Below are 27,821 nucleotides of genomic sequence, written 5' to 3' on the forward strand. Positions count from 1 at the left end.
AGCGGCTTTGAAACCTTTCCCCTGCCTCACTGCACCCCCACCCCCACTCTCGCTGTCCTGTACCCCTGCCTTCCCTCCTCTCCCCCCACACTTGCTTCCTGACTCCCTCTGCCTTCCACTCACGAAGCATGCACTTCAGTCTCCACTGAGGGCACTATACTTCCCCTGGGGGGGGAGGGGGAGGCAGAGCAGGGGCTGATTTAAATTCACATGTCTTTCTTCTGTCATTTTTACTGGAATCCCTTTTCATAAACCATCCTGTTTAAACCATCTCGAGGCCAATTTTGTTTCATATCTTATCAGTGATCTGGATGAGGGGATTGACTGCTCCCTCAGTAAGTTTGCAGACCACACCGAGCTGCGTGGGAGTGTCGATCTGCTCCATGGCAGGAAGGGTCTCCAGAGGGATCTGGACAGGCTGGATCAGTGGGCTGAGGCCAGTCGTATGAAATTGAATAAGGTCAAGTTCTGTACTTCAATCACAACAACCTCATGCAGTGCTACGGGCCTGGGGAAGAGTGGCTGGAAATCTGCCCAGCAGATAAAGACCTGGAGGTGCTGGCTGAGAGCTGGCTGAACATGAGCCAGCAGTGTGCTCAGGTGGCCAAGAAGGCCAATGGCATCTTGGCTTGTACCAAAAATGGTGTGGCCAGCAGGACCTGAGGAGTGATCGTTCCCCTGTACTCAGCATTGGTGAGGGTGCCCCTTGAATATTGTGTTCAGTTTTGTGTTCCTCCCCACAAGAAGGACATTGAGGTGCTGGAGCACACCCAGAGGAAGCAAATGAGGCTGATGAAGGGTCTGGAGCACAAGTCATATGAGGAGCGGCTGAGGGAACTGGGGTTGTTCAGCCTGGAGAAGGCTGAGGGGACCTTATTGGTCTCTACAACTGCCTGAAAGGAGGCTGTAGCAAGGTGGGTGCTGGTTTTTTCTCCCAAGTAACAAGAGACAAGATGAGAAGAAATGGCCTCAAGTTGCACCAGGGCAGGTTTAGGTTGGATAGTAGGAAAATTTTCTTTACTGAAAGCATGGTGAAGCACTGGCACAGGCTGCCTAGGGCAGTGGTGGAGTCTCCTTCCCTGGAGAGCTTCAAAAATACACAGACGTGGCACTTGGTGACATGGTTTAGTAGGCACAGCAGTGTTGTGTTGATGGTGGGACTGTATCTAAGAGGTCTTTTCCAACCTTAATGATTCTAATAGATCCATACTGCCTCCAATATCTCTATTCCCTTTGGATGACCATTCCCTTCTGAAGGAAGGAATAAATCATTAAGAATAATAAGAAAAATAAGAACGTTTAACCAGTATTTCCCAAATAAGTGACCAGTGTTTCTCTCCATCTATATGAATATGTATGTTTAACCAGTATAATAAGTCCTGTAACCAGCCTTAATGGACACACGTTAGGCGAACTGATTCCCTGTGTGTCTGCTGCCGTATTATGTATTAAAGCAATATCTGCTTTATAATCAAACCGGCATTTATTATGGAGTTTGGCTTTTTTCGGGACATCCCTTCGGACAGCCAACCACGACCACCCGGCTCCAGAGAACGGGTTGAGTTGTAAAGACCATTAATTCCACCCCACGGTCAGGGGCACAGGCTTGAAGGACTGGACTTAGAAGTGCCGCCCACTGCTGCTGTTGGAGCCGCAGGGCCCCTTGTGCACGAGCAGCGCCAGCAGCAGCTCTCCATCTACCTCCACCTGCCTCTTTAGTCCCTCTCCCAACGTCCCTCCCCGGAGCATCCCTCCCCTCCGCGACGCGTGACCCGCGGCAGGAAGAACAGGGCGGGGCGGCGGGGGGGGGGGCGGGCCGCGGCACAGCGGAGCGGAGGCGCCCCACACTCCTCCTCCAGCTCGCTCCGCGCCTGCGCGAGCGGCGGCCCCGCCTCCTCCTCCTCCTCTCTATTAACCGCGGCGGCGGGCGGGGTTGGCTCCGCCCAGGGCGGCAGGCAGAGAGGGCGGAGCCTCGTCCCTCCTCCCCTCCGCGGCAGCTCCTCCTGCTTGCGGCCCCGCCTCCTCCTCCTCCTCTTCTATTAACCGCGGCGGCGGGCGGGCTGGCTCCGCCCAGGGCGGCGCGCGGTTACCTGCGCGCGGCGGTCGCGCGGCGGAGCAGACCGGAGCGGAGCGGAGGCGCGGCGCGTTGAGGCGTCTCCTCCTTCTCCTCCTCGCTCTGCGACGGAGCCATGGTGCGCCGCGCGCGGCTGGCGCTGGTGGCGGCGGCGCTGGTGGCGCTCGGGGCGCGAGTGAGCGGGGGCGCGCGGGCGCTGGAGTGGTACACGGCGTGGGTGAGCACGGCCTACGTGGAGCCGCTCAGCAACCGCACCGTGCGCGGCAACACGGAGAGCGGGCGCTACGGGGACAGCTCGCCCAAGGAGGGCGCCCAGGGCATGGTGGGTATCCCCCGCGGCGCCTCTCCGCGCCACATGGAAGGATGCGCCGCCGACACCGACTACGACGTGCCGCTGCTCCCCGGGACGCCCGAGGGGGACCCGCCGCCCTGGATCGCCCTGGTGGCCCGCGGCGGCTGCACCTTCAAGGACAAGGTCACCAACGCGGCGCGGAAGCGAGCGGCCGCCGTGGTCATCTACAACGAGGCGCGGTTCGGCAACAGCACCGTGTCCATGTCCCACCTGGGTGAGCGGCCCGAGCGCCTCGGCGGCCGGGGGAGGGCAGGGGCGGCTCTGGAGGCGGAGAGGGGGACCGTGGTGTGTTTGCCCGTCCTTTAAACCGTGCTGGGAAAGCGCCGGGGTCGGCTTGTACCTTCCCAGTGTGCATTCCGGGTGCCGTGGGAGCGGGCGGGCTGTGGTGGAGGCATCCAGTCATGGAACCAGCGTGGGTTGGGTTGGAAGGGACCTTAGACATCATCCAGTTCCACGTCTCCGACGTGGGTTATCGAATTATAGATGGTCTCTGGCTCATCAAATCCTAGAATCAACATGGTTTGAGTTGGAAGTGACCTTAAAGATCATCCAGTCCCAATCCCCCTGCCATCATAGAATCATAGAATGGTTTGGGTTAGAAGGAAGCTTAGAGATCATCCAGTCCTAACCCGTCTGTCATGGATTGTGGAATTATCGATGCCTCTGGGTCAACGAATCAGAATTGGCATGATTTGCGTTTGAAGGGACCATAGAGATCATCCAGTCCCAACCCCCCTGCCGTGGGTCATGAAGTCATAGAATTGTAGAATCATTTGCATTGGAAGGGACGTTAAAGATCATCCAGTCCCAACCCCCCTGCCATGGGTCATCAAATCATAGAGTCATAGAATGGTTTATTACAGAATCCTCTGGGTCACAGAATCAGAATCAGCATGGTTTGGGTTGGAAGGGACCTTAAAGATCATCCAGTCCTAACCCCTCTGGCATGGTCAGGGACACCTCCCGCTAGATCAGGCACACTGAGAAGGGCACGGTCTCATTTAGGGCTCTGTTTTTCATTGTGTTACCCCCCTGGCAGGATGGCAACACTAGTGACAGGTTAGACTGCTTTCTGCAGGCCATGTGGAACCACGCCAGGTATCCTGAAGGATGCCTTCTGGTGCGCCTTCTTGAAGGAATCACCATAGCTATTTGAAGATAGCTTGTGGTACAGGCCTTATTGTAACAGCTTCATCGTCCTCTCCTGCGCGGGACTGCAGGGGACAGGAGGGAGATGTAAGCATCGGGTAATACTTTAATGCTAGCAAATGCCGTAGGAAGACCAGAGCCTAGAGAAGGATGTTGACTTGGCTTGTCTGAGCGTGCTGATGATGTGTAGCCTTCGGATTTTTGCCGAGATAAGAACCCAGATGTTCTGTCATAGCAGCCTCTGTTCAGGCTGTGACACTAAAGCCTTGCTGGTTTTTTTATGAACATCAAATGCTTAAATCAAAGGGGAGAAAAACTTCAGAACTTCGCTATAAAATCTGTTTGCATTTATAGACTTCTGAGGAATTGGAAGGCCTTCAGAGGAGGATATAAAGACAAAGCAAACTAAGTAAAAAATGCTACAAATGTGTGTTTCATCAGATCCTCATACAATGAGTTTGTTAATGCCCAGGCCATTGTTCTTTGTGGTGAAGAGGGGGAAGACTAGGGAATTGGTTGAAATACAGCCATGTCTTATTTTCTTTAATACACTGAGTTGAAAATCTTGAGGAGTTGTTGCTTCATAGCACAGATGATGTATTGGGTGGAAAACAAATATCTCTTCTTGGAATACCAAGTAGCACGAACTTCAAGGTTGAATGTGAGATTAATGTTCTTCAGTCTGCTGCTTGCTTGGGTAGATCAGCCTGTCCCAACTCTTCTGTTCTTAATCCATTGTGAAAGTGGAGGTGGGATGCCAGGTTAGAATTACCTTTGATTTTGATCCTGTGTTGCAGTTAAGGTACTTTCTTGGGTAATAATTTTTTCCTCTTTACCTACTCTGTTTCTTCTTGTGGGTGTCATTCTGTATTGGCCAATCAGTACAAAATCTTTTTCTTCCCCATTGGAATTTTCTAACACTCATCTCCGGGTCCTGTTGTAGCCTTTCATAAATATTATTTGCTCTGTTGTGGAATCTATTCCCTCTTTTCTCATGTTGTTTATTTTACCAAACCTTTATGATTTTCTCTTTTCTACTGTCATCTCTGCGCTGTGGAGGACCTTCTTGGCCTCATGTTCAGGTTTGGACTTGCTGGTATAGTTAGATCGATCAGTGATATTGAAGAGAAGTGCTCACTGACTGCTGGTGTTTTATTCTTCTTCAGCTGGTAGAATGATGCTGAAAAAAGCTCTGCCTACCCAAAGAGTGTGGTTTAGTACAGTAGATATATAAGAATACATTTGTCCTTATCTATGTGGACTTTGCAAATGCAGATTGGACCTCAGGATGGTTTGGGTGGGGCAGGAATATAATAATATATTACACAATAATTACTAGCTATACTAAAGTAACAAATCTTTGTTTCGTGGTTGAAGCCTTCAAACACCTAATTTTTCACATTTTTTTCAGTGCACTTTGGGAATATAGGGAAGAATTACTGTTAGTGTTTTAAATCTTGGATTTTTTTTTTTTTTTAAGGAAGCCTGTGGAAGACAGGCAAGGGAGAGAATGTGGAATGTAAAGCTGTGTTTTACAGGATCCAAGTTTGCCACTCCTGTGAAGGGATTTGTGAACTGACACATGAGGAAGAAAACCCTGCTTCTGGGAGGAGTGCTGAGAACAAGTTCTCTGGGAAACCTGCAGTGCTCTAACTAGGGAGTGCAGATATATAAGAAACATCCACTTAATGGATTGCAATTAGTGGCACTGAAAATGATATGAGATGGTTATGTTTAATTGAGGTGCAGCCTGAATTACGCGAGAGTGATAAATGGGTAACTTTTCTGATGTCCAAGTTTCATCTTCTCATCCTCCTTCTAAAAACCTGGCCTTTGAACTTCCTGGTGTGTGTGATGTGTTTGTACTTCCATTGTTGTTGGTTTTGGTGTTTTTAGACTTATTCCAACTTGAGTAGAAAGCGAGATTCTTGATCAGGCAAAGTAGTTATTATGAATCTTTGCAATCCTGTTCCTCCTTCCAAAAGAAGGTTCTTCAAATATGTCTGTACTGATAGGTCTTATGTTTTTAAGGCCTTTGCTCTTGGCCTGAATTATGTTGTTCAAGATGCTGGATGACTTCCCTCCTAGAGGGAAGTAATCATGAGACAACTTCACGTGTGGATGAGGAGGAGGAAGGGTTTAACTAGTGGAAGACACCCACTTGACCCATATGACTCAAAGAGTTGGACTTCAGTTATTCCATCTGAGTAGTATAAAATCAAACTTCAGTTTTACAGGAATATGGACTTTGCAGGCAGTCTTAACTGTGTTCACTTTTGATGGTGGCAGTGAACTCAGTATAATACAGAGGCTTCAAATTCCTTTCCAAAACCAGAATAAATATTGTGGGTAGATATTAGCTTTAGTATACTTTCCACAATACTCAGTACCTTGCCACTCCAGACTCCTCTCCAGCCCACTCCCAGCAAGTGCTGCTCAAGAAATTAGGTGTATGCAGAGATACATCGCAGTGGAAAAAGGTCTTCTGAGTCTCTGTTTTTCCTGTCATGCTTCATGCTTACCATCCAGCCATCTCTGCATTCCCTCTCAAGATGGGATTTGGTGGTCCTGATCAGACCGTAAGTTTGATACCTTGAAGACTATGGAATAATGTATGATTGTGGTTAACACGTAGGTGAAACAGAGGAAGGAAGACTGGCTACAGTAGTTTGAGATAGATCTGGAGTGGAACTTAGGTGCATGGCTTGTGGATTTAAAGGAAGCTTGGGGCTTAGCCTGAGTGTATGACTTTGGTTACACAAAGAAAATGGTCTTTGATTTGGTGCAGCTTTGCCAAAGTGCACTTATCTAGTTCTTTCCTCTGTCTTTTCTTTTTTTGTGGGGGGAGAGCTAATGAAAAAGATGTGAATGAATTTGCTCATGATTCTATAAGCTCTTGCCAGCCCCAAAGCGGCAAACTTAGGGTTATTTCACATGTAGTTGAACTCTTTGCTACTCTGCTTTCAGCACTACTCAACGATTCTCAGGTGGTGCATAAGTTCTGTGTTACTGATGCTTTCTACCAAAAGCTTACAGGTACTGTACTGCTGAAAGGACAGAACTGAAATCAGTGGTCTAACTCAGACAGTGACTATATAATGTTGAGCTACTATGTTGTTCTGTAGAAGCAGGAGATACTTCAAAATGCTTATATCTATTTTATATGTAAGCGTGCACGTGTTGGAAATGGATGTGGAAGGAGGAATGCACACCAGTATTGATTGCTTGACTACTTGACTCTTGGGGTTACGCATCCTCCTTCTTGATGCAAGTGAAAACACAACACGCATGAGGGATTTGGTGAGATGAGGTTGGGGTAGATGGCGGAGACAAAGCTTGTCATTGCATTGTTAGTGCACTGTTACATGTTTGGTAAAGATCAGAGACATTCATTTAGACCAGAAGCTACAGAGAATATTCAGTGTTAATTGTGGCAATAGTAGTCGAGTACTTATGCTTATATAGATCTAAGCACTGAGGTCTAACGTTTCTGCCGAGGTGCTCAAACGCTGGAAAGTTTTCTGGTGTTTCTCATAAGGACAAAAACTAGAGTGTTTGCAATTGGTTTCCGAATGATAGAAAATTATCTTTGTTGTCTGTAGGCATTTATGGGAGTAGATGTGATGGGTTAGGATGCCTGTAATAAAAATATGAACTGTACTACTGCTTTCCTTGTCTTGGGAGGTTTCCCTTTGCAAGAGAAGAATAGCAATACTGGCAGTAAAACTGACCTTGGCACACGGGCAGAAAACGTGCCTTCATCTTCAGAGTTCCAAATTTGCTTTGCTTTCCAGGTATCCTGACAATCTGCCAGCTATCACTGCTTTATTTGGACGATAATGTTAAAAACCCCCACGTGCCAGACTTTAAATCTACCTGATTCCACTGAAGACTCAGTCAAACCTAGAAAAGAAAACAAGTTTACTCTAGCAGAGTAAAAATGTGGTTATTTATTGCCAAATTAGAAAATTATGGAAAGGTAAAGCCAACAAATTGTGCTGAGTAGATATGTGTACGTGACACTGAGTTCTATTATAAATGTGATTTGAAGTCTCCAAGGTGTGTTGCAGTTGAAATGGATGGAGTGACTCAACCGCATTTCAGTCTTTGAATAATGTGTTTCAGAACAGAAGTCTAAAATTAGTGAGGAATGAGTTAAAACCCTTAGTCTTACAGGCTGCTCAGGGCAACTGCTTCTCTGAGACAGTTCTTGTTCCTTTTGTAATGGTGGATCACAGTTTCTTTTTTTTTTTCCTTCCCCTCCTTCTGTCTTGTAACCTTCAAGGCCATCACATTTAGTAGCATATATTTTTAATGGCAGATCACTAAGTCTTTAAAACTGTTAAAATGCTTTTAATGGTCATTTATTAAAAGATGTATGGTGTACTTGTGTTATCTCTAAAACTAGAAGGTGTCACAGTGTCTAGCAGCTAGTGCACAAAAGTATCCTGTCTTCCATTTCAAGGCACTAACTGGCTGCTAGTTGGACACACTAGCGACGAAACGGAGAAAAGTATTACTGATTGTTTTGAGGTTTCTAGATATTACTTTGCTAGAAATCACATGGAGAACTAGGTAGCAGGATTAAACTGACTCAAGATTTTGTGACTGAGAAGGAAACATTTGAAAAATCTTGATTGAAAAATCCACTGGGCTGCCTCTAATCTTTTAACTGTCTTTTCTCCCCTAAGCCTGAATAAAACCACATAGATCTTTCAAACACTTCTGTACTGTTCACAAACCATCCTTAGGCACCCCTCCTGTAATTTATAACTCTTATAGTTGTTTAAGGACATAGGACCTAATCTCCTGATTTAGGTATGTGGATGACAGTTCTCAGCAATGTGAGATAAGTTTCTACCTTTGTACATTCTTTTCTTGTTAACTCCTTGTGGAACTGTGCGGGGTCAAAAAGCAAGGAGTGTTTCACATGCTCCTCTCAAGATTCATGTGTCTCTCTGGTAATGCTTTCACGCAGGTACAGAGAGGAGGATAATGATAATTAAACCAATTCTTAGTATGCTTGAGCTTGTGGTATCATGTTTATCACCATGTTGTTGGTGAGTAGAACTAATTAGCGGAGGCTAGTTGCTTGTGGATTTGTCCTTCTTGTCTTCAAACAAGACAAAAAAGACTTTGCTGCTTTGTGTCTCCTGATGCGTGCACTTGGGCAAGGCCCTTTGCTGCTTTGTGTCTCCTGATGCGTGCACTTGGGCAAGGCTGTGCATGCTGGGAGCTGGGCAAGTGCTGCTGCCGAGTGAGGTGCTTGGGGTGAGGCACAAGGCCTTTTCCCAGTAGCGTCTTTGTCTTTCCACACCATCCTCAAAACTTGCAGAAATGTAGCCCTCTTTGGAAAATCTCTCTTGGTGGGCCTGGATCTGGCAGATAAGTATAATGGTTCTGACAGTAGATGACCAGAAGCAGGATGGGTGTGCGAGGTGGAGCTGAGAAATGGTAACTGATATTGAGGTAGGGTTATCCTGCTAATAACTGGAGCCTTTAGTGTTTCAACCACAGAGGACAGTCTGTACCTTATGGAAGGAGAAGATGCTATGTGCAAAAGTGAAACTTCTGCAGATTCCCCTTGGCATGTTAGTGGAGTGGCCAGATTGATGAAGTGTCAAAGCCAGAACCGCCTCAACTAAAGGAATTTGTTTTAAATGTTTCAGGCAAATGGCTCTTTTGTCTTAGTAGGCAGAGAAGTGGGTGAGTCTGGAATGCTGCTTTGAGTTTTGAAAATCCCCACTTGATGTAATATTATAAATTAGGCAACCATTTCTTTTGACATAGCTTCTCAGTAGTGAATCTAACACAGCCGTGAGGGAAAAAGGTTTTAAGTGTTCAGTGGGAGGTCTTATTGAAGGTAGGTAATCTTGTGAATCTACCTGTGATGTTACAGCTCTAGCTTTCTGGCTAGGAACACCCTCTCTTCTCTCTTCTTCTACTTTCTCTTTGAATCAAGCTTAGTTTCACTTTTTCTCAGAGGCAGGAGTGCAAAGTAAGCTGTAAAGCCAGGACTTATCAAGGATGAATAGCAGTGTTGGTATGCACAATGAAAGAACAATTAAAATAAAACAGCATAGACTAGTGTAAAGGTGACATTTTTAAGAAGTACTTTTGTTTGTAATTTATTTTGTAATGCTTAGGTTAGATGTTTCTGAGACGATACTGGAGATGCTTCCAGACAACACTGAATAAAACTCTAGTCACAGAGGATCTTTGTTTTCTGCTTGTTGGTCTTGACTTTGTCTTACTGCTTTTGTTGTCAATGTGATGCTGAAAGGTTTTCTTGGAGTTAGGTGACTTTTTTTTCATATGGATTGAGTGCTTTTCTAATATAATAGAAAAGTCCTTTGGTTCCATGCTTCCAAGAGAGTCCCAAATTATTTTTTTGACGAGTCCTTGTGAAGTCCCATTACATTTTGAATATTTAGTACTGAAGAATCTTTTTTTATTTGAGGTATAATGTAATTTAACATTAAGTATATGAATATTTTGTCTTTTTGTTCACATATCCCGTATAATTGTGCTTTGGAGTCAGATTAAAACTTAATTGAATGTGTCTCTCTTCATGGTATTCACATGCTGTCTCCAGCTGCAGCTAAAATTCCTACACTGGCAAATAAAAGACCAGCTGTTCCTGAGCTGCCTGTCAGAATTTCAGCAAGTTCAAGATGAGATGTGTATAACTTGTTCTTTTTTTATGGCATCCACATCCCATCTCCATGTGTGGAATGACTACAGTACTTTGAACAGTGAAGATGCATCTGTTGAAGTTTATCTTGTGTTGAGAGTTTCACAAAGTAAATAAAGGGGATTTTACCAGTAAACTTGATATAAAGCTGCTATGCCTGAAAAAACTCAGAGGTTTTCCTGTAACTTTGCTTGCTGATCTTAACTGAAGATGCCCAAACTACCATCAAGCCAGAATACCTGTATTTTTACTGTAATGACTGACTTTTTATTCTTTTTTTCCCCTCCAACAGGGACAGGAAATACGGTGGTGATAATGGTTGGCTATCCAAAAGGAATAGAGATATTGGAGCCAGTACGAAGAGGGATTCCAGTAAAAATGAGCATTGTTGTTGGCACGCGACATGTGCAGGAATATATTAGTGGGCAGTCCGTTGTGTTTGTAGCCATTGCCTTCATCACTATGATGATTATATCGCTTGCTTGGCTCATATTTTACTATATACAACGTTTCCTGTATACAGGATCACAGTTTGGAAACCAGGTAACTGGAAATGACGATGCTTTAGAGTATTTACTGTCTTCTGGTGTCAAATCAAGCTGGTTAACTTTGCTTGTTTGTTGAAGCATTCTTGAAGATCTGTGCCTTCTTGCTACTTCACCATCTGTAAATGCTACTTGGTAATGGTTACTGAGGCTAATAAGCAGTGTGCTATTTGGCATCACAAGTTTGGCTAGTTGTAATTATTAGATACACTTATTAAATTGTGGGAAATATACTTAGCCACTGTCAACAACAGAGTAAAGACAGCTTCTTGTGTGATTTGTCACCTAACTTAACTTCCTTCCTTTTGACATTAAAAATTATTTTATTTCGTAATTTTCATTCTGCAAGTACTAATTTCCCTAGCTACATTTTTTTTCTCTAATAGAGAGAGACCGTGGTATTTTTTTTTCTTAAGAATTAATTAGGTCTAAAATTTGATTCTAAAGCTTTATGAAAACTGCTTTTTCACATTGATAATCTTACTCCTCTACTGTAGAGTACTGAATGGCAGCAGGCTAGAAGGAGCATATGTGGTGGGATTCAGCTCTTTTGGACTTTCTGAAGTGCTAAGAGTGGTGGGAGTACTGGAAAGACCAGGAAGGAATAACTTTGCTTGTTAATTTGCCTCTTTCAAATCCCTGTTGTTCTTTGATAGGTTAATAAAAAAGTCAGCTTTACTTTTTTCCCCCGAGGGAAGTACTTTGCCATAAAGTAATGTATGTTGGAAAGGACCTTTGGAGGCTGTCTGGTTCAAACCTCTGCACTCGAGAGAGCAACTTACATGGAGTTGTTGAGGAGCTAGACGGGACTTTTAAAATATCTTAAGATGGGACTTCCCTGTGCTTTTCAAGCCCTGGAAATAGGTTAGGTGCTTTCCATGGTCATTATCAGCTCTACCACAGTTCTCTCTGCTAACATTGAAAAAGTTATACTTGTTTTTCTTTGTGAGCAGTTAGCTTTTTTTAATCTTAAGTTAAGAACAACAAAATTACAAATTACTGCTTACGACATGGACTTCCCCTGCCTTCTGTTTGCACACACACATTCTAGCTTTTGGGAAGGAGGGAAGGTAATTTTTGTCTGCCTTCAGGAGTCTGAACTCTGATTAGGACTTGCAGGATGCATCTAGGAAAATACTTAATTTCTCTTTTCAGTAAGTGAAGGTAACCTGTGGGACTTCTTTATTGGCTAAACTTGTGGTCTACTTGAAATGTTGGTTCCCTAGAGACTTTTTTTACTAAGCTTTGAGTCTTAGAACTTACATTCTGAGAATATTTTCAAGAAAACAAAATTTTTGAGAAGTATTTACAGAAAAGGGGCATGTTTTTGTATTGTAACAGTTCTTTGGTGAAGAAAGCTGCTTCTTCCTGTTATGTTTGCTTTAGGATAGTTCATTCTAAGGGAAGTTCATGTACTTTATAAATAGTTTTAAGAGTGGTTTTTAGGTTGAATGTGATGTTTCCCAAAAATATGTAACACAGAGTCGTAATACATCTTGCTGTTTAGCTTGTCATTGAGATGCTTCTTAATTAAATGAAATTGTCTAATGTAGAAGATTATGCCACTCATCAATTCTCTCTTTTAAAATGACCATTGGAAAAAAAATATGAAAATATGCAAAGTTTGAAAATGCAGAGTGAAAATGGAGTTTGAAAATGTTGTGAAGATCTTTGTCAAGAGCTACCATTAGGAGTTCTAAAAGAATTTTAGAAACAAAAAGCAACTTTTCTATCCTGAATTTTTATAATTAAAACTTGGGCGTTAATTATGCAGTGCTTTAAAGCAAGTTATTATGTAAGTGCTAAGTAGGGTGAAGAAGATTTATTCTAACATCAGTTTAGCAGTGGAAGACTTTCTTGCTACTGAAGATGAAGCAGGAACGTGCAGAAAACCATGAGCTGATAGAGAAAGCAGAATGGGTGGCTGCTGCTGGTTGTCTGTTTCTGGGAGAACTTTCAGACTAGTTCTTTTAAACACCATTAAAAAAAAAAGTCCTAGTTTTCAATATGATAAGCTTGTAAAAGGGATATAAGTCATCGTAATTATCATTACAGAGAAAAGCTGCCATTATTTTTGTTTGATTCTTTGTGGTATTACATCAGTGAGGGCTGCTGCTAGACAGATCAACATCTGTTATTTGGAAAGTTTAGTTTCTTGATTTCTAGCGGTGGCTAGCACTTTGTCTTGGAATACAGTACTGCTTTCTGTTCTTGCTTCCCCTCTAAGCATAATTAGGACCGTTACTGTATAGAAGTCCACTATGGTGCCTCGTACTTGTTGAGCCTTTCTTGTCATCTCCTTTGCATAATGTGTCCTTTCAGTGCGAAGCTTTGTATAGTGTGTGAGACAGTGTTTAACTGAAGGGAAGCATTAATAGCTACATGCAGCCTTTTGACCTGGTGGCCAGCTGTAGGCTGCCTGGCAGGATTCCACCTTCTCTCAAGCTTTTGCAAAACCTACCATATTGCTTGCTCATGGACTTGTCCAACTAGGAGGTCTGGTTCTATGGCTGTTGTTTCAGCTCTGATTGCCTCTAAAGCCTACATTAGTTTCAATTTACCTGTGCGGGAAGGCCCTTCGTGCAGGCAGTCTCAATACAAGGCTATGTATGTCAACTTGGTCTGCATAGTTCTGTGCTGGTTTGAGTTCATTGTTAAAAGTGGTATGCTTACAGATAATGTTTGCTGCTGTGGCCCAAGAATGCAAAACTTGCAGTTCTTCAACATCCACTGTCTGGAAATATTTTGTAAATAAGGTAGTCAAAGAGTAATTTCTTTAGATGTATTCAGAAGACTTAGTAATCCACATGGAAGTATTTAAAAACTTCGAAATTTGACTCTTAAAACTACCTTGTGCACTAATGCTTAAAATCTTTATTCAAGGGACATAGGAAAGAAACCAAGAAAGCAATCAGCCAGCTTCAGCTGCATACTGTGAAACGTGGAGAAAAGGTAATTCAGTGGCTTTGGTTATTACTGTACGATTTAAAAACTGTTGTAATGTACTTATAGAATTTAAACTAAAATTCTCACAAAATTGCAGCGTGACTTACAGTTTTAGACTCAATTTAGGACCTTTGCTTAGAAGGCAGAATTTAAAATTGAAGACTCGAATTAATTATGTAATGAAAGGGTGTTTTGTTGCAAGTAATATCTAATTATGCAAAACGTACAGGAGACTGAAGGGCTGGTACTCTAAAGATGAGGAAATACTTGTATCTTATCAGTACTTGAAAACATCAACAAGTGGATTGCAAAATACTTCCTAGGACCTACTGATTGCACAGATCTAACAGCTGATATCATGTTTTGTTTTCTTAAAAGGACATTCATCTTTTTTATTTCCAAGGTCTTCTGATAAACAAAAAGTTTTGAAAAATGTAACACTTGATTCAATATGCTAAGAAGCCATGTAGACTTAATTGAGGCATACACTTTTTAACAGTACTAACTTAAAATTGCATTAAAATAAAGCTATTTTAAAAATTAAAACAACTTTCAGAAAGTTTGCTTTAACAGCATGTGGCCTAAACTCATAGCTGTTTTAGAATAACAAAATAACAAAAGTATAAAAAGCTTTTGAAAGAAAATATTTTGGTCAGTTTCAGGCTGCTCTGATTCTAGGTGCTAAGTTAGTTTGATTAGACTTCTGCTACTACATAAGGATTTTCCCCCTGGCCCTTGTTTAGCTTGTTTGATTTGTTCTTAATTAATGGCTGATTTGCTCAGAATTGAAAAACAAGGATGATTTTTTTTTTTAGTCTGCGAATAAAATTAAGGTGAGAAAGGACATTTATGTGTAAGAACTTTAAAGCTTTTGTTCAACAGAAGCTGTTCAGCTCAGGTCACATGTCCTTCATTTAGTACATCTGTTTTGAAATTTAAAAAACTCCCCAAACTGTCTTTGAAGATTCCTCTTTTCCTCTTATGCATTCAGTACTTTTAAGTAACATTTTACAAGTATTTGTTACTTTCAATTATATTCTAAATTCCATTAAAAAGTAATTATTTCAAGCTGTGAACAGAGGGATGTTCATACTTCTGTTCATGCAATGGTGACGTCACAGATCGAGAAAGATGGAATGGAACCAAAACCTTATGTAAAGCAGTATCAACTTTCATGAACTAATGTAAATTTTTCTGGAAATAATCTCATCTACTCTGCAAATGTACATTTTTTTTTCTTTAAATATTTCCTTTCATCCAATACAATTAAAAGAATATTTCTTTTATTGTCCACAGGACAGTCTTTCATTATCACTTCACTTGAGGATGAGGTATTTAGCTAAAAATAGGTCAATATTTTAGAAGTGCATTTACTATCATGTAGAGCTTTCCTGAGAAGCTTATGGGATTATTGTAAAATGGACACTCATTTGAGTTTGTGCTACATATGGTGTGCTTGGATTTTGTGTTTTGTACAGAATAAAAAATATTTTTTACGGAATAAATACTTGTCTTAACTTTGGTTATGTAAAAAAAAAAATAAATCTTGATTTGATTTACGTGGGATTTTAAGGCATTCATTATGTAAATTGATAGCAGACAAAGGAGGGAAGAACTTGCTTTGAACTTGAAAGTTTGCTTGTGGTACCAATTCATTTGAGTGTTTGTGGTAGTGAAAATGAAATTCTTCACCAAGCATGAAAAACAAAATACTTTGTAGGGGATGAAAGAGAATGTTTTATACAACCCAATTAACATTGTATTATTTCTTTTGTATCTGGAGACATCCGTCATATTTGCACTGCAACTCTAAGCCTGGCTTCGAGCAGGCAGTAAGACCTGTCAGTAAGGATGTATAACCTCAAGAAAGAAACAGATTGGGGTGGTGAAGTACTGTGATTTGACACTCTCTCTGGTGTGAGTTTGAAGAGAAGTTTTAAACACCATTCCAGATTGCATACTTGAGCTCTCCTCCTAGATACCAAGAGATATCTTTGTGGATATGGTACAAAAAAAAGGAGTTGGCAGTATTCAACCCCAAGAATCTTGTTCTGCTTAACCACTTGCAAGTCTCTGGGACCATCAGTTAAGAATTAGATTATGCATTTTCATCTAAGCTGACCTCTTAACATTTCTTCATCTTATAGTGCAAACTGAAATTTTTCTGTGCTTCCATGAGCAAAGCCGATGTTTGAGACTTGACAAATTACCTAAGGTACCATGTATAGCCATTTAAATTAGAAAATCCAGGTTTGGCTGCTTTTAGTATTTGGTATCACTTAATCAAACCACCTGTTGATGGAATCTTGAATTAAATCAGGGAGGTTTTTATTTGCTAGACCATTTTCTGCATCTTACGTTCTGCAAAGCGAGGTATTACACAAAGCTTGTTCTCTGATGAAATTTGGATGTAATGCATTTAAATCTGTTGTCATCTTTAGGGTTTAGATGTTGATGTGGAAAACTGTGCTGTGTGCATTGAGAATTATAAACTGAAGGACACTGTCCGAATTCTGCCATGCAAGTAAGTTGCCATGATTATTCTTTCCTCTATAACCATGTTTTCTCTAAGAAATATGATATGAGCTTTCTGGAAACTCTTCTGAAATGCTGGTGGCAGAGCTGAAGCTGTGCCATTTTCATTGCCTGTTACGTTTTGAGGGGCACGGGGTACCATGTTGCATTTCACATGTATGCAGGTAAAAGGACCAGTTGGGAGAATCATAGAATCATTAAATTCTAAAAGACCTGTTAAGATCATCCAGTCCAACTGTCAGTATACCACCACCATGCGTACTAAACCATGTCCCAAAGTGCCACGTCTGCGTGCTTTTTGAACATCTCCAGGGAAGGAGAAATGTAGGAATGAAGCAGCACTTTCTTATTAAGTTAGAACTGTACCCTGTTGAATTGGTAGCTCTGTGGTGTGCTTGGGTTTAGTAACAGTTCTTATTTCAGAAGTGTAGTATGAAAGAAGATGCTTCTGTAAGTCTCTGAGTAAACTAAGCAGTACCCAATTGTCAAGGTTATAAAGAAATGGGTTGATTTTTTAATGTAGTAACCTGCACATCATTTGAAGGAATATATGTGGCTTTCATGGTAAGTTCTAAAGAGCGTTTCTTTTCTTTAGGCACATCTTCCATAGAACGTGCATTGACCCTTGGCTTTTGGACCATCGAACTTGTCCAATGTGTAAACTAGATGTTATCAAAGCTTTGGGATATTGGGTATGTTGCACACTTAACTTCAACTTTTAAAGTCTAAGTACTGTGCAGGAGGCAAGACTTTGTCACTGTTAAGATGAGAGCAGTTTGTTACTTGGTGAGACTGAGGAAGCTGGGCAAAGATGCAAGTATAATTGAGTGAGAACCAGAAAAATAAGGGAATTTTATGCGTAAGAGCTTAAACATTGTATTGAGCAGCTTATGAATCCTCTGTGTACTCTTCTGTGATAACCATTTTTTCTGTCTCCAGCTGATGATAGTAAAAACATAAAGCAGAGGTGAGGCAGTTTGCCTAAGCTGCAAAAACGTCACTTAATTCAGTAGATCTAAAGCATATATTTGATCTTGTTGAGAACTGCAATTCAAAGGAAGAAATAACAGTTTTTCTATCCTGTTTGTGTACTTCTGCATATGCCCAGTGTTTTAGACCTATAAATGAACCAGTACTTAGAACCTTCCTAAAGACATTCACCAGAAACTGGTTAAGTAGAGAAAATGATGTGCTCTCATTTCTTTCTGACAGCACCAGAAAAGAGAGATGAAGACACGTGCGGTAGGTTACTTGGTCACTGTTGATAAATAGTCTTGAGTTCCACTAAAACGCCATAGGCATGAATGTACCTCTTTTCTTTTCCACTGATTTACAGAGATCTTCAGAAGACAAGGGTGTTCTTTGGTTTCAGGAACCCTCCTTTCATAGACTAGCTCTGTGTATTGACTAGCTTTTCTCTTATTTCACTTCAGAGACTTAGCAGATCTATGGAAGACTTTAATGCACTACTTTTTTGTCAGAGGTGACAATGTATGCTATGTAACATATATACCAGATTGTGCTGCTTCTGTGTATTAACTCAGACTTTATCCAAGATTTGCAATCTTTTTGTCATGTAAAATAGTTATTATTACTTTAATATGGTTACGTTAGCTGCTTATATTTTTCTCACTTTGAATTCTTGCAGTTGATGTAATGTATGCAGAAGGATATATCCATTTGTATACAGACTGAAAACTGAAATATTAAAACATTCAGAACACTTTTATTCCCTGAATTCATGCTGTTGCAGAGGATAGTGATGCTAAGCCTAATCAGGAGGAGTAATACCTCCTCAGCTTCTTATGCAAAATCAATGTTGGAAAGCTGATTGAATAGGATTATATTAAATACAGAAGCCCAGTTCTTTTTTTTCTGGTGAAATGGGGGAAATGTCTTGCTTACGCATCAATCATTCAAGTCCCACTGAAGCTAATAATGTGGGAAATCATTCAGTATTTTCTTCTAGCTTAGTTTTCAGCCTGATCCAGGTTGCCCAAACTAGTTTGTAGAGTGATTGTGTGAATCTCTTACTGATGTGAGGGAAAAAAAGTGCAAAGAGCAAGGCAGCTTCTTTCAGCAGTGTGCTTGCCGAGTGACATAACTGCAGACAAGAATGTGCAGCCTTTTTATAGAAATCTGCAAAGAGGCTGAAAGCTCAGTCCAGTTTTATGGAAAACATATACTTCATAGAATCATATAGTTTGGGTTGGAAGGGACCTTAAAGATCATCCAGTTCCAACCACCCTGCCGTGGGCAGGGACACATCCCACTAGATCAGGCTGCCCAAGGCCCCATCCAACCTGGCCTTGAACACCTCCAAAGATGGGGCAGCCACAGCTTCCCTGGGCAACCTGTGCCAGTGCCTCACCACTCTCATGGTGAAGAAATTCTTCCTATTGTCCAGTCTAAATCTGCCCCTCTCCAGTTTATACCTGTTCCCCCTCATCCTATCACCACAAGCCTTTTTGAATGGTCCCTCTCCAGCTTTCTTGTAGGCCTCAAGATTGAGATGCTTCAGAATTTTTAAAGGCTCAAAGTAGAAGGAAGGTAATAAGTCCTATTACCCAGTCTTTGTTTTGTAGAGAGCGAACTTCAGTGGTCTAGTAGCTATTTCTTACAAGAAAAAAAAACCCCGCAGGTCAGCATGTCTGCCTGATTCAGTAGAGCCTTGTTTAATCCTGTAGCTTTGGTGCTTATTTTATTGCCTAAGTTTTGGAAACCAAATTAATGCCCCCCACCCACACATGTAGAGATTAATATCACATGTGTCTTAACTTGTGTTCAATGATAGCAGTTCTATAGCTTATTAAAATTCAGTACCTTTTAAAATATATTGCTTTGGTGCTAAAGAAAGAATCTGCCTAGAATTTCTTAAGTCTTAGGATGGGCCTTGGCTGATTGTTTGAAGAGGGGGAAAAATACTCATTATAAAGCCCACAGAATAGCTACTTTTACTGCAGTATACTTGCTTATGTATAAATGATGTCAGTATATCAATGGCAATACCGTAATAAAGGTAGACTTTAATTTTAGGAACAGAATTGTGCCTGTAGGACTTCTAATTAACTTTCAGAATGGATTATAAATAGCTCCTGCTATACAATAGATGAAATAAATTCCTTTGTGCTGCAGATGTTTTTTGTTCCTGCAAAGTGACAAGCCAGCATATTTGCATTTTTGGAACAGACTGAAAGTTAGTCTAGAGCGAAGTTTGTTCTGATGTCAAATGTTTGCTCACCTCAGTAAAAGAAAAAAAAGTCTAAGCTTGTCCAACTAATAATATGAAAAACAGAGGCTTCCACAAACTCATGATGGATCAATAGGTTTGTTCAGCGTGGACTTCACATATACTGAGCCTGCCTCTAACCAAACTGCAGCAATACTGTTGCTGCAGTGTTGAAATATTCAATCAAAGAGGCTGGCTGGGTTGACTTCTGCTGCTGCTGCTGTTCTTGGCTTAGGGGTGGCTTTGAAAAAGTGGCTTTTTCTTTTGCTTGGCTTTATTTCTTTGTGGTTGGACAGTAGCGTTGAAAATAGGTGCTGCTCAACACTGTACCCATGAACACACAGATAATAGGCAAAAAAAAAAGGTCTTTTTTCCAATAAGGTGAGGTCACAAAGTGGTAACATGGTGGAATTTTGATGCCTAATGGTAGACAAAAGTGCCAGTTAAATGTATTTAATTTTGAAGGGGGACCCTGAAGATGTACTTGAAGTTCCAATACCTGAATCAATAAGCGGCAGCGTTTCAGTTGGAAGTCTGAGTATTGCTTTACAAGATGATGACAGAAATGAAGTAAGCGAATTGTCAGCTTCTTCCACGAATGAATCTGTATTGCAATGTACCAGTTTAAAAGAGGATGCAGGTGAAACCACAGCATTACTTGGTAAGTCATAATTTAGTTTATTGCTTAACAATCTTTAGCACTGTTCATTGCATTAGAAGAAGCCATTCTTTAAGTAATATTAGCAGTGTTAGCACTGCGGTGCGGACCAGACTAAGTGGTGTCACTTCTGATGTTCAGAAAATATGAACAGGTAGATTTTGAGAGAATTCTATTGATCTGGAGAAAACTGTTCTTGGGAGGGAGGGGAGAAAGTTGTAAATAGTGTCTTAGGAGGATTACTTACACAGGGAACATTGGAGAACCTTAGGTATACATGAATATGAAATTTGTTGCCAGAGTTTGGATTAGTATAACAGAAAAAATGTATTAAAAAGGTAAATCAACAAACAATTTTTCTTCCAATTCCTGCCTTCTAGACGTGGATGTCAGTAATAACCGTCATGGAGAGCATCTATCTAATGGAAATTCCCACTGAACTGCTTCATGGAAGATACCTTGAATAGACTGTTGAAGAACTATTATTTTTTATTTAATTAGTATGGACTTTTGTCTAGTTAATGGAAAAAATAACAATGTAAATTATTTTACCTTCAAACTTTTCTAGCTGGTGTTCCAAAAGGGCTAATGACTAAGAATTTTGTACACAGGAGGATTTTATAAAACCTCCTCTGGATGTCTCATCCTAAAAAAAAAATGCAATAACCCTTTTTCTGTAAGCATTGTTACAATGTCGTTGTGTTCCAGAGGGCTGTAACAAAGATGAAGACTAGGCAGTGAAAACAGTGTAGAATGTCTAACAGATAAATATTTTGGATGCACTATTTACATTCAGTATGTACACATGGAGAACACTTACGAGACTACAGTTATTAAAATGCTCTGAAAGTTCTGATTTGTTGTAATTGGAGATGGATGTTCTTAGGAAAGATATAACCTAACATTGAAGGAATCAAATAACTTCATGGATATGTTGCGTATCCTTCTTTGTGATGAAAAAATTGCTAGTTGCAACTTTCCTTACATGTAACGAGTACTGATTTGATCTTGTAACGTGTTCTACTTAAGAGTGGATGCTGAGAGAAAAGGAGACTTTCTCCACCTTGCTAGCTTTTAAACTGAATTTGCCAGTAATAGGTTGTGCTAGGTGGTCTTCACGTGCTGAGCATGTAGACTTATTTAGGTATATGCACACTGGTTACCTCTTTGAATCTTAAACTCAGTAGAACAGAGGTAAAGGGCTAATTATGGCTACAATATATTTATTAGTGTATTTATAAGAATTTACTTAATTCCTTCTTTCTCCCGTTCCCATCCTGTCCCACTTAGTTATATACGAATTGAAACTGTTACTTAGAATCTACAAAGGTTGGGTTTGTTTTTTTCTTTTCCTTTGCATAGAGATGCTGGAATTCTCTTGGATATTCCACATCGGGAGTTTTGACTGGATTTGCCATTAGCTTTTATTCCTTCCTTTTAAATTAGCAGTATTGTGCCTTATAGTAAAACACTTAAGAAACCTGAAGCATCTGAGAGTAAATATAAACCCTGGCATCTCCCATTATGACCTCTTATTCAAATATTTATATACTGTAAGCGGTATAAGGAATTGCTAAACTGTTTTGTAAAGAAATGTGTATATTTAAAACACTACTTAAGAGTGTTAAGTGAATTGTTTAGGATTTTAGCATTGCCATGTTATAGTATACTACATTCCTCAATTTTCTTCTGTAAAGCTGTTACTACAGGTTGCTTAAAACAGTGTCTTTTACTAGACATTTGTTTTAGAGTGCATTTTGTTTTTAAAATGTATATTTGGAATGTTTTTAAGAAAATATGCAATTCTTTTTCTAACTTATATTGAGCTTCAATAGAAGCAATAACTTTTTTAATTTTAGAATGAATGTTCCAGAAATGACAGAGGTTTCAGCTGGGGAAATATAATCTGAACTTCTACTTCGCGGAGCAGATGTTTCACCCTAAATTTCCTTCAAAATATTCCTACCAATGTCTACTTCAAAAATACAAATCTGCCTCTTCCCTACAGGAGTGTAACTTTTTAGTTTACTGGAAAATTGTCAGGTTGTGGTTCTGATGTCACCAGCAGGTGCAAGTTTTTGTGATGCCTTTATCTTACAAGAAGCACATGAGAATGGAATATGACTGACCAACCATCTCCAAAACTGAACAAATAACAACCCACAACTAAACCTAACAATGTATAGGGACATTTATGTCTCCAAAAGAAGCTTATCAACACTTCCAAAACTGCCTTTTTAACTCTCTTCAATATTAAAATCTAAGTCTTCTCCCTCTTCCTTAACACAAAACTGAACATTGACATAGTAAATGTTGAGAGGGTTTAAACTCTAGCTCAAGGAGGAACCAAAAGGCGTTATCAAGAGAAGTATTGTCAGTCTGTGGATTGTGTCTTGCTGATACCTGCAGCGCAATATTCTTGCTGGAGGGGAGAAATGTGGTGAGTACTGCAGCTTTTGTGTCATACCTATTAAAGAAAAAAAGCTTTTCTTAAGAATCAAAGCTAAGCTCTGGCAAAAGAAAAGCTAAAGAACCTGCAAATTGAAAAGTGTTCTTATAAAATCTGAAATGTAAGTAATACTATTGATGTACAAAAATATCTGAGCGTGAAGGTACCTGTTTTGTTTCCACCTTTCACAGTAGTAGTTACAGTTGTTTCAGTCGAATTGGTTTGCACATAGATAGTCTTTGATCTAGTTAGGTCTTGTAAGGCCAGCTGTGCTGCTGAGGAATGATGACAATAAAAGGCCGAATTGCAGTGCCTCCAGCAAACAGTTTGCTCTCATTGGAAGCACAATGACAAAAATCCTTTGAAGCGAATCATTAGTCTGACCTCAGTCCAAAAGCTGACATGCATTTGGAAAAAGAGAGTGACACGATAAAAAGTACAAGACAGGAAAGAGGCAATGTAGGGAGCTTAAGACAGTAGCAAGAGAGGATTAGAGACATGAAGCATATGACCTACTGTTACAGCTCATCTAATACATAACTTTTAGAGTAAACAGTTGTAGGCAGCTATACATAAACACAGGTTCCCAGACTGCTGATCTGGACCTGCTACGTTGGATCAAACTGGTATTTCTTGTTTCTAGCATTTTACCTACCAAAAGCTTATTTGAAGGTCAGAACTAATGAATCTCTTTACCCCCCTAAATGTTTTTGCTTCTTGCTCTTAGGCCATGCCCCACCTAATGCGGGAGCTGATGCTGTGTGTGTTGTGGGTTCTTTCTGCTGCACCCCGCCCCCTCACCCCAATCTCTTTTTCCCTTCCAAACTGCACATTTTTCATAAAATGTGCAGGAACTTATGTCTGAGACCTCTGTGTCTCTGTCAGATTTTACAGTAATCAGGCAGAGGGCTTCTTATTAGAATTGATATGGTATGATTATACGAAGGTAAAGCATGGTTCCCCACATGAGGCGGACAGCCTGTCAGTTGTGATGCTGAATAAATCGGTCGGGGGAAATCCCTAGCACGACAAGGGGATATTACTGTAGAATAAGTTTTGTTAGTCTCATGGTCATTGGTAAGGCTTCGTTAGTTCTGGTGTTACTGTTGGGGAGAAAATTTGTGAAGTTCCAGTGCTTTTAAAAAGGAGCTGTGAACATGTCAAAATGGACTGGTGTTTAAAGCGAGAACTAGAGGCGCCTCTTTGTTCAGAAATTTTAGTTTATTAATAATCTACAAATTCCAAACTGGATAAGAAATTTGACAGTCCACAACTGTTTCAACTATCTTCAGCTTTCAGACTTGATAGCAAGCAAAAATGAATCCTAGACATTGCAGATCTAAATGCATATTAATAGTTAATTACTTTCAGTACCAGTGTAACTAGAAAATTCGGGGGGTTCTACTAATGACCCCTAGACTGAATTCCTCTTTAGCTCTAACGGGCGCTTAGAGAAGATTCTTTGCATGTACTAGGGAGGTTTGCTTAGATAACAGTAACTCCTTTCCGCTGCCCCTCACATCCCCTCCTCTCCCCCAGTATGTGACTGTAATCCACTAAACTGTTACCAGTAATTATTGCTAGATTCTGGAAGTATGCGGGGGGAGTTGTAGGATAACTTAACTACAGAGAGAATGCTTGTAATCCATGCCAACTTAATACATTGGGCCCTGGTATATTCCTGCCAAAGCTGGGCTGTTGCACTTGGGGAATTCCTGTCCTGTACCAAAGTGTAACTGGCACAGAAGAAAACCATTGCAACAGTTCTGTCAAACATGCAGACATTTGGGTTTCTTTATCACTTCTTGATTCAGGAGTGGTTGTCTTGGTTTTCTGCCTTGCCTGCTAAACTTTCTCTGGGAGCAGCCTGTAGTAGTTGTGCAGAGAGGAGCAAAGCAGGTGTGTAGTGATGGTTGCCCCGCTCCCTATGCCCTACTGCTCAGAAGGCGTCTGAGGCAGAGGCAGCATCTACACTTGTAGGTTTTGATGAGCTCAGTCAGAAGTGAAAGGTGCTGGGTTTACATTGTAATGGCAATAAATAGGACACAACAGGTTGAGCTAATTATTTAGCTGCCGCATAAAAGCAGACTTACCCAGTCTAGGCAAGTCTAGACATGCAGCTACTGTTATCAGTGCCAAATGTACCTTGAATTATACACCAGTCGGCTAAGAATGGTATTCTGAATTTGTGGAATATTTTTTCAGTTGCTGCCACAATGTGTAATAGAGATGTTTTTATTACACATCAGCATTCCAAGTGTTTGGTAAAACCGGTAACTCTTGCTCAACAGAGCCCGTAGCACCCTCAGTTATGCCAGCAGTTATGGTTAGGTGGGTATTTGGGGGATTTGTTTGCTTTTCTGGATTTTTTTGTTTTTGTTGTTGTTGTTGTTGTTGTTTCAGCTTTGGGTTTTTTTTGAGTGGAGCAGTTGCATGTGTAGTTTTCATTTGTTTGACTTTCAGTACTTGGCATTAAATGCAGTGCTTCTGTGCTGGGTGAAGGCGCTGACATCAATAAGAATGTACTGAAACCTAGTAGAGGAATCGCCTATTAGTATTTCATCAGGTTAACCTGGAGGGAATGGAGTTCTTGGTGCTGGCAACTTGACAAGAGAGCATTCTCTGCTGTATGTTTCCCTTCAGCTGCCAGGCTGGGTGAGACTTTGCCCAATGTCTTGGACTGATTTAATAGCCTTTTGCTAAAGGGAGAGATAGTGGTCCTTTCTGGCTTCCTTTTCTGGTCTATTTACTTTGCTCTGTCTTACATAACGGTTAAGAGAATGCAATGAACTAATTCAACAGAAGTGGCAGAAAATTAAAACTATCAAAGCTGTGTTTTGACAAGTTAGGAAACGAAATTTCTGTGCAATTGATGGAGTTTTAAAACTGAGCTATAAGCATATGAGGAGTTGGGGTGGAGTAGGGAAAAGCAAGACTCTCCTTGGATAAGTTAAGACATGTGGTTTTATGATAGGGCCATGGTGAATTACAGTTCCTGAAATGGAAGGTGGGAGCAGCATATTTATTTTTAACTAGAATGAGTGTAAAACTTGTCTTCTGTCCTTGAGAGAGTGATCTTTACTAGATGTGTTCTTTTCTCTTGCAGGTGATATGTGAAGATTTGGGAATTGGAATTGTAGATTAAACATGCACAAATCATGCTGAAGGCTTTTGTTTTTGTTCAGTATGGGTCCTGATCTCCCTCCTCAGATATCCTGTTGTATTGCAAAACTTGATTTGAGAAAGTTTAAAAAGTAGAATGTCTCTATAATTGCATGTGTTTGTGTGAAGAATGCATTGCCTGGAAAATGTCTACTATATGTCCATTGAACCTGAAGCTACTTTTCACCATCTGAAACATGGTAACGATACCGCACTTTTAAATGAGTGTATCCTTCTTAATTCAGAAGAACAATTTGGGTTTTTATATTTTTTTTTTCAGTCTGAAGCTTAGGTCCAAAACTTTGAAGCCAGTTACTTCTACTGTAAACATAAATGCAGAGAACCATTCAAACTTGCTAGTCTGTCAACAACTATTCACAATCAACGGTCTTTTGTGGTAACCTTGTACTAACTTGGTTGCATTGTTTGGATTAAGCACTGGGCTATGTCTTATCCATTGTGTATGTACAACTGTAAGAATGTCAAGTTATGCATTGTTGTTGTAACTTAATGGCTAAAAGCTCAAATTCCGTAATAAATTATACAGATCTTTTAAAAAGCACCATGTCTGAAGCTTGAAGGGTTTATTTGCTTTGCTTATGTAAATGGATGTGGACACTTGACTAGCGCAGCATAAAACAATCCTAACTTCATCCTGGGTAACCAAGGGGATTATTTGCTACACTAAGTTCACATCTTTTCTGTATGTTGTGGAGTTCCCCCCGCCCCGAAGTAACCACTATGTATGTGGGTTAGTGGGTTAACCTGTAACCTGGGCTGGCTCTCACTCCCTCTTCCCAACAGGACAAGGTGAGAAGATGCAAAAACTTGTGGGTCGAGATAAGCAACAGTTACCAGTTACTACAGGCAAAAGGGACTTGACTTAATGAAAACTAATTTCTCGCCATTTGAAAATAGAATAGGGTAGTCAGAAATAAGGACAAAATTAAATTCACTTTTCTTTCACCCCCTCTTCTTCCTAGGCTCAACTTCACTGCTTTTACTCCTTTTCTATCTTTTCTATCTCTTCCCTTCCCTGACTGCTGGCAGGTCCATGGGGAAGGAGGGTCATGATCAGTCCATACCATTTGGCCTCCGCTGTCCACAGGCTCCCTCACAGAGTTTGCAGTTCTTCAGGAACTGTTCCAATGTGGATCCTATCCCTGGAGTGCAGACAGCTCCAGTGTTATGGAGATGCCATAGGCCTGCCTGAGGGGCTCAGCTGTGCCCTGCAGTTAGGCTCTTGGAGCAAGAGCCTCAAGGTCACACTGCAAACTTCTTCCCCCTCAACTTTGCCATGTAAACTAAATAGACTAAGAAATGCAGCAGAGCATGGGTCACCTTCCCTCCTAACAAGCAAACAATGCAGGAGCATACAGGAAATTCTGTTAACAAGTTTAAGTATTTTCATCAATGCACAGGGCTTGGAAATGAAGGGGTTGTGCCTCCTTCCTAAGTATAGGAATGTATGATCATAGAATGGTTTGGGTTGGAAGGGGCCTTAAAAGATCATCTAGTTCCAACCCCCCTGCCATGGGGCACCTCCCACTAGATCATGTTGCTTGAAGCCTCATCCGGCCTGGTCTTGAACACCTCCAGGGATAGGGCATCCATGACTTCTCTGGGCAACCTGTGCCAGTGCTTCACTACTCTCACAGTAAAAAATTTCTTCTGAAGATCTGATCTACATCTCCCCTCTTTCAGCTTAAAACCATCCCACTTCATCTTATCACTGCATTCCGTGATAAAGAGCCCTTTTCCCCTGCTTTCTTCTAAGTCACCTTTAAGTACTGAAAGGAAGTACTTAGGATTTTATCATAGGTACTTCTATAAGAATGTTTCTTGATAATTGATTTTTTTCTTTTAGCTACGGGACAGTTCCAGTGACGGGGGATTTATGCATGGCAGTACAACTCAAACAAATACCGTGAAAAGGCAGAACCAGCTAAGCTTTTACTATAGTATCACAGTATCAGCTTTGTGAGGGTTTTTTTGCTAAGCTTAAATTCTTTTAAAGAAGTTGTGCAA

At 40.9% G+C, this 27,821-nt stretch overlaps 1 protein-coding gene and 1 non-coding gene across 3 annotated transcripts; both read left to right on the top strand.

Annotated features, from left to right (window-relative positions):
- Positions 1-2,047: 2,047 nt before the first annotated feature.
- On the top strand, positions 2,048-26,357 carry RNF149 (ring finger protein 149). Of its 2 annotated transcripts, XM_054061156.1 has the most exons (9): positions 2,048-2,640; positions 10,562-10,812; positions 13,698-13,766; positions 16,202-16,284; positions 16,891-16,987; positions 17,508-17,537; positions 19,990-20,185; positions 20,563-22,622; positions 25,738-26,357. In XM_054061156.1, exons 1-8 carry the CDS (start codon positions 2,190-2,192, stop codon positions 20,619-20,621), a joined length of 1,236 nt encoding a protein of 411 aa, XP_053917131.1. In that variant the 5' UTR covers positions 2,048-2,189; the 3' UTR covers positions 20,622-22,622; positions 25,738-26,357. The 2 variants fall into 2 exon arrangements, with proteins under 2 accessions (XP_053917131.1, XP_053917140.1); XM_054061165.1 differs by lacking the exon at positions 17,508-17,537 and having other exon boundaries at positions 2,049-2,640.
- Positions 22,906-23,021, top strand: LOC128851052 (small nucleolar RNA SNORD89). Its single transcript, XR_008448341.1, has one exon. It is a non-coding gene; the product is annotated as a small nucleolar RNA SNORD89 (small nucleolar RNA).
- Positions 26,358-27,821: the final 1,464 nt, after the last annotated feature.

This window comes from Cuculus canorus, chromosome 1 (assembly GCF_017976375.1).
Source record: "Cuculus canorus isolate bCucCan1 chromosome 1, bCucCan1.pri, whole genome shotgun sequence".
Lineage (NCBI taxonomy): Eukaryota > Metazoa > Chordata > Aves > Cuculiformes > Cuculidae > Cuculus > Cuculus canorus.

Coding starts and splice junctions, on each gene's coding strand:
- RNF149 (XM_054061156.1), top strand. CDS start 2,190: ATGGTGCGCCGCGCGCGGCTGGCGCTGGTGGCGGCGGCGCTGGTGGCG. Junction 10,813..13,697: donor GATCACAGTTTGGAAACCAG/GTAACTGGAAAT, acceptor TCTTTATTCAAG/GGACATAGGAAAGAAACCAA. Junction 20,186..20,562: donor TGAAACCACAGCATTACTTG/GTAAGTCATAAT, acceptor CCTGCCTTCTAG/ACGTGGATGTCAGTAATAAC.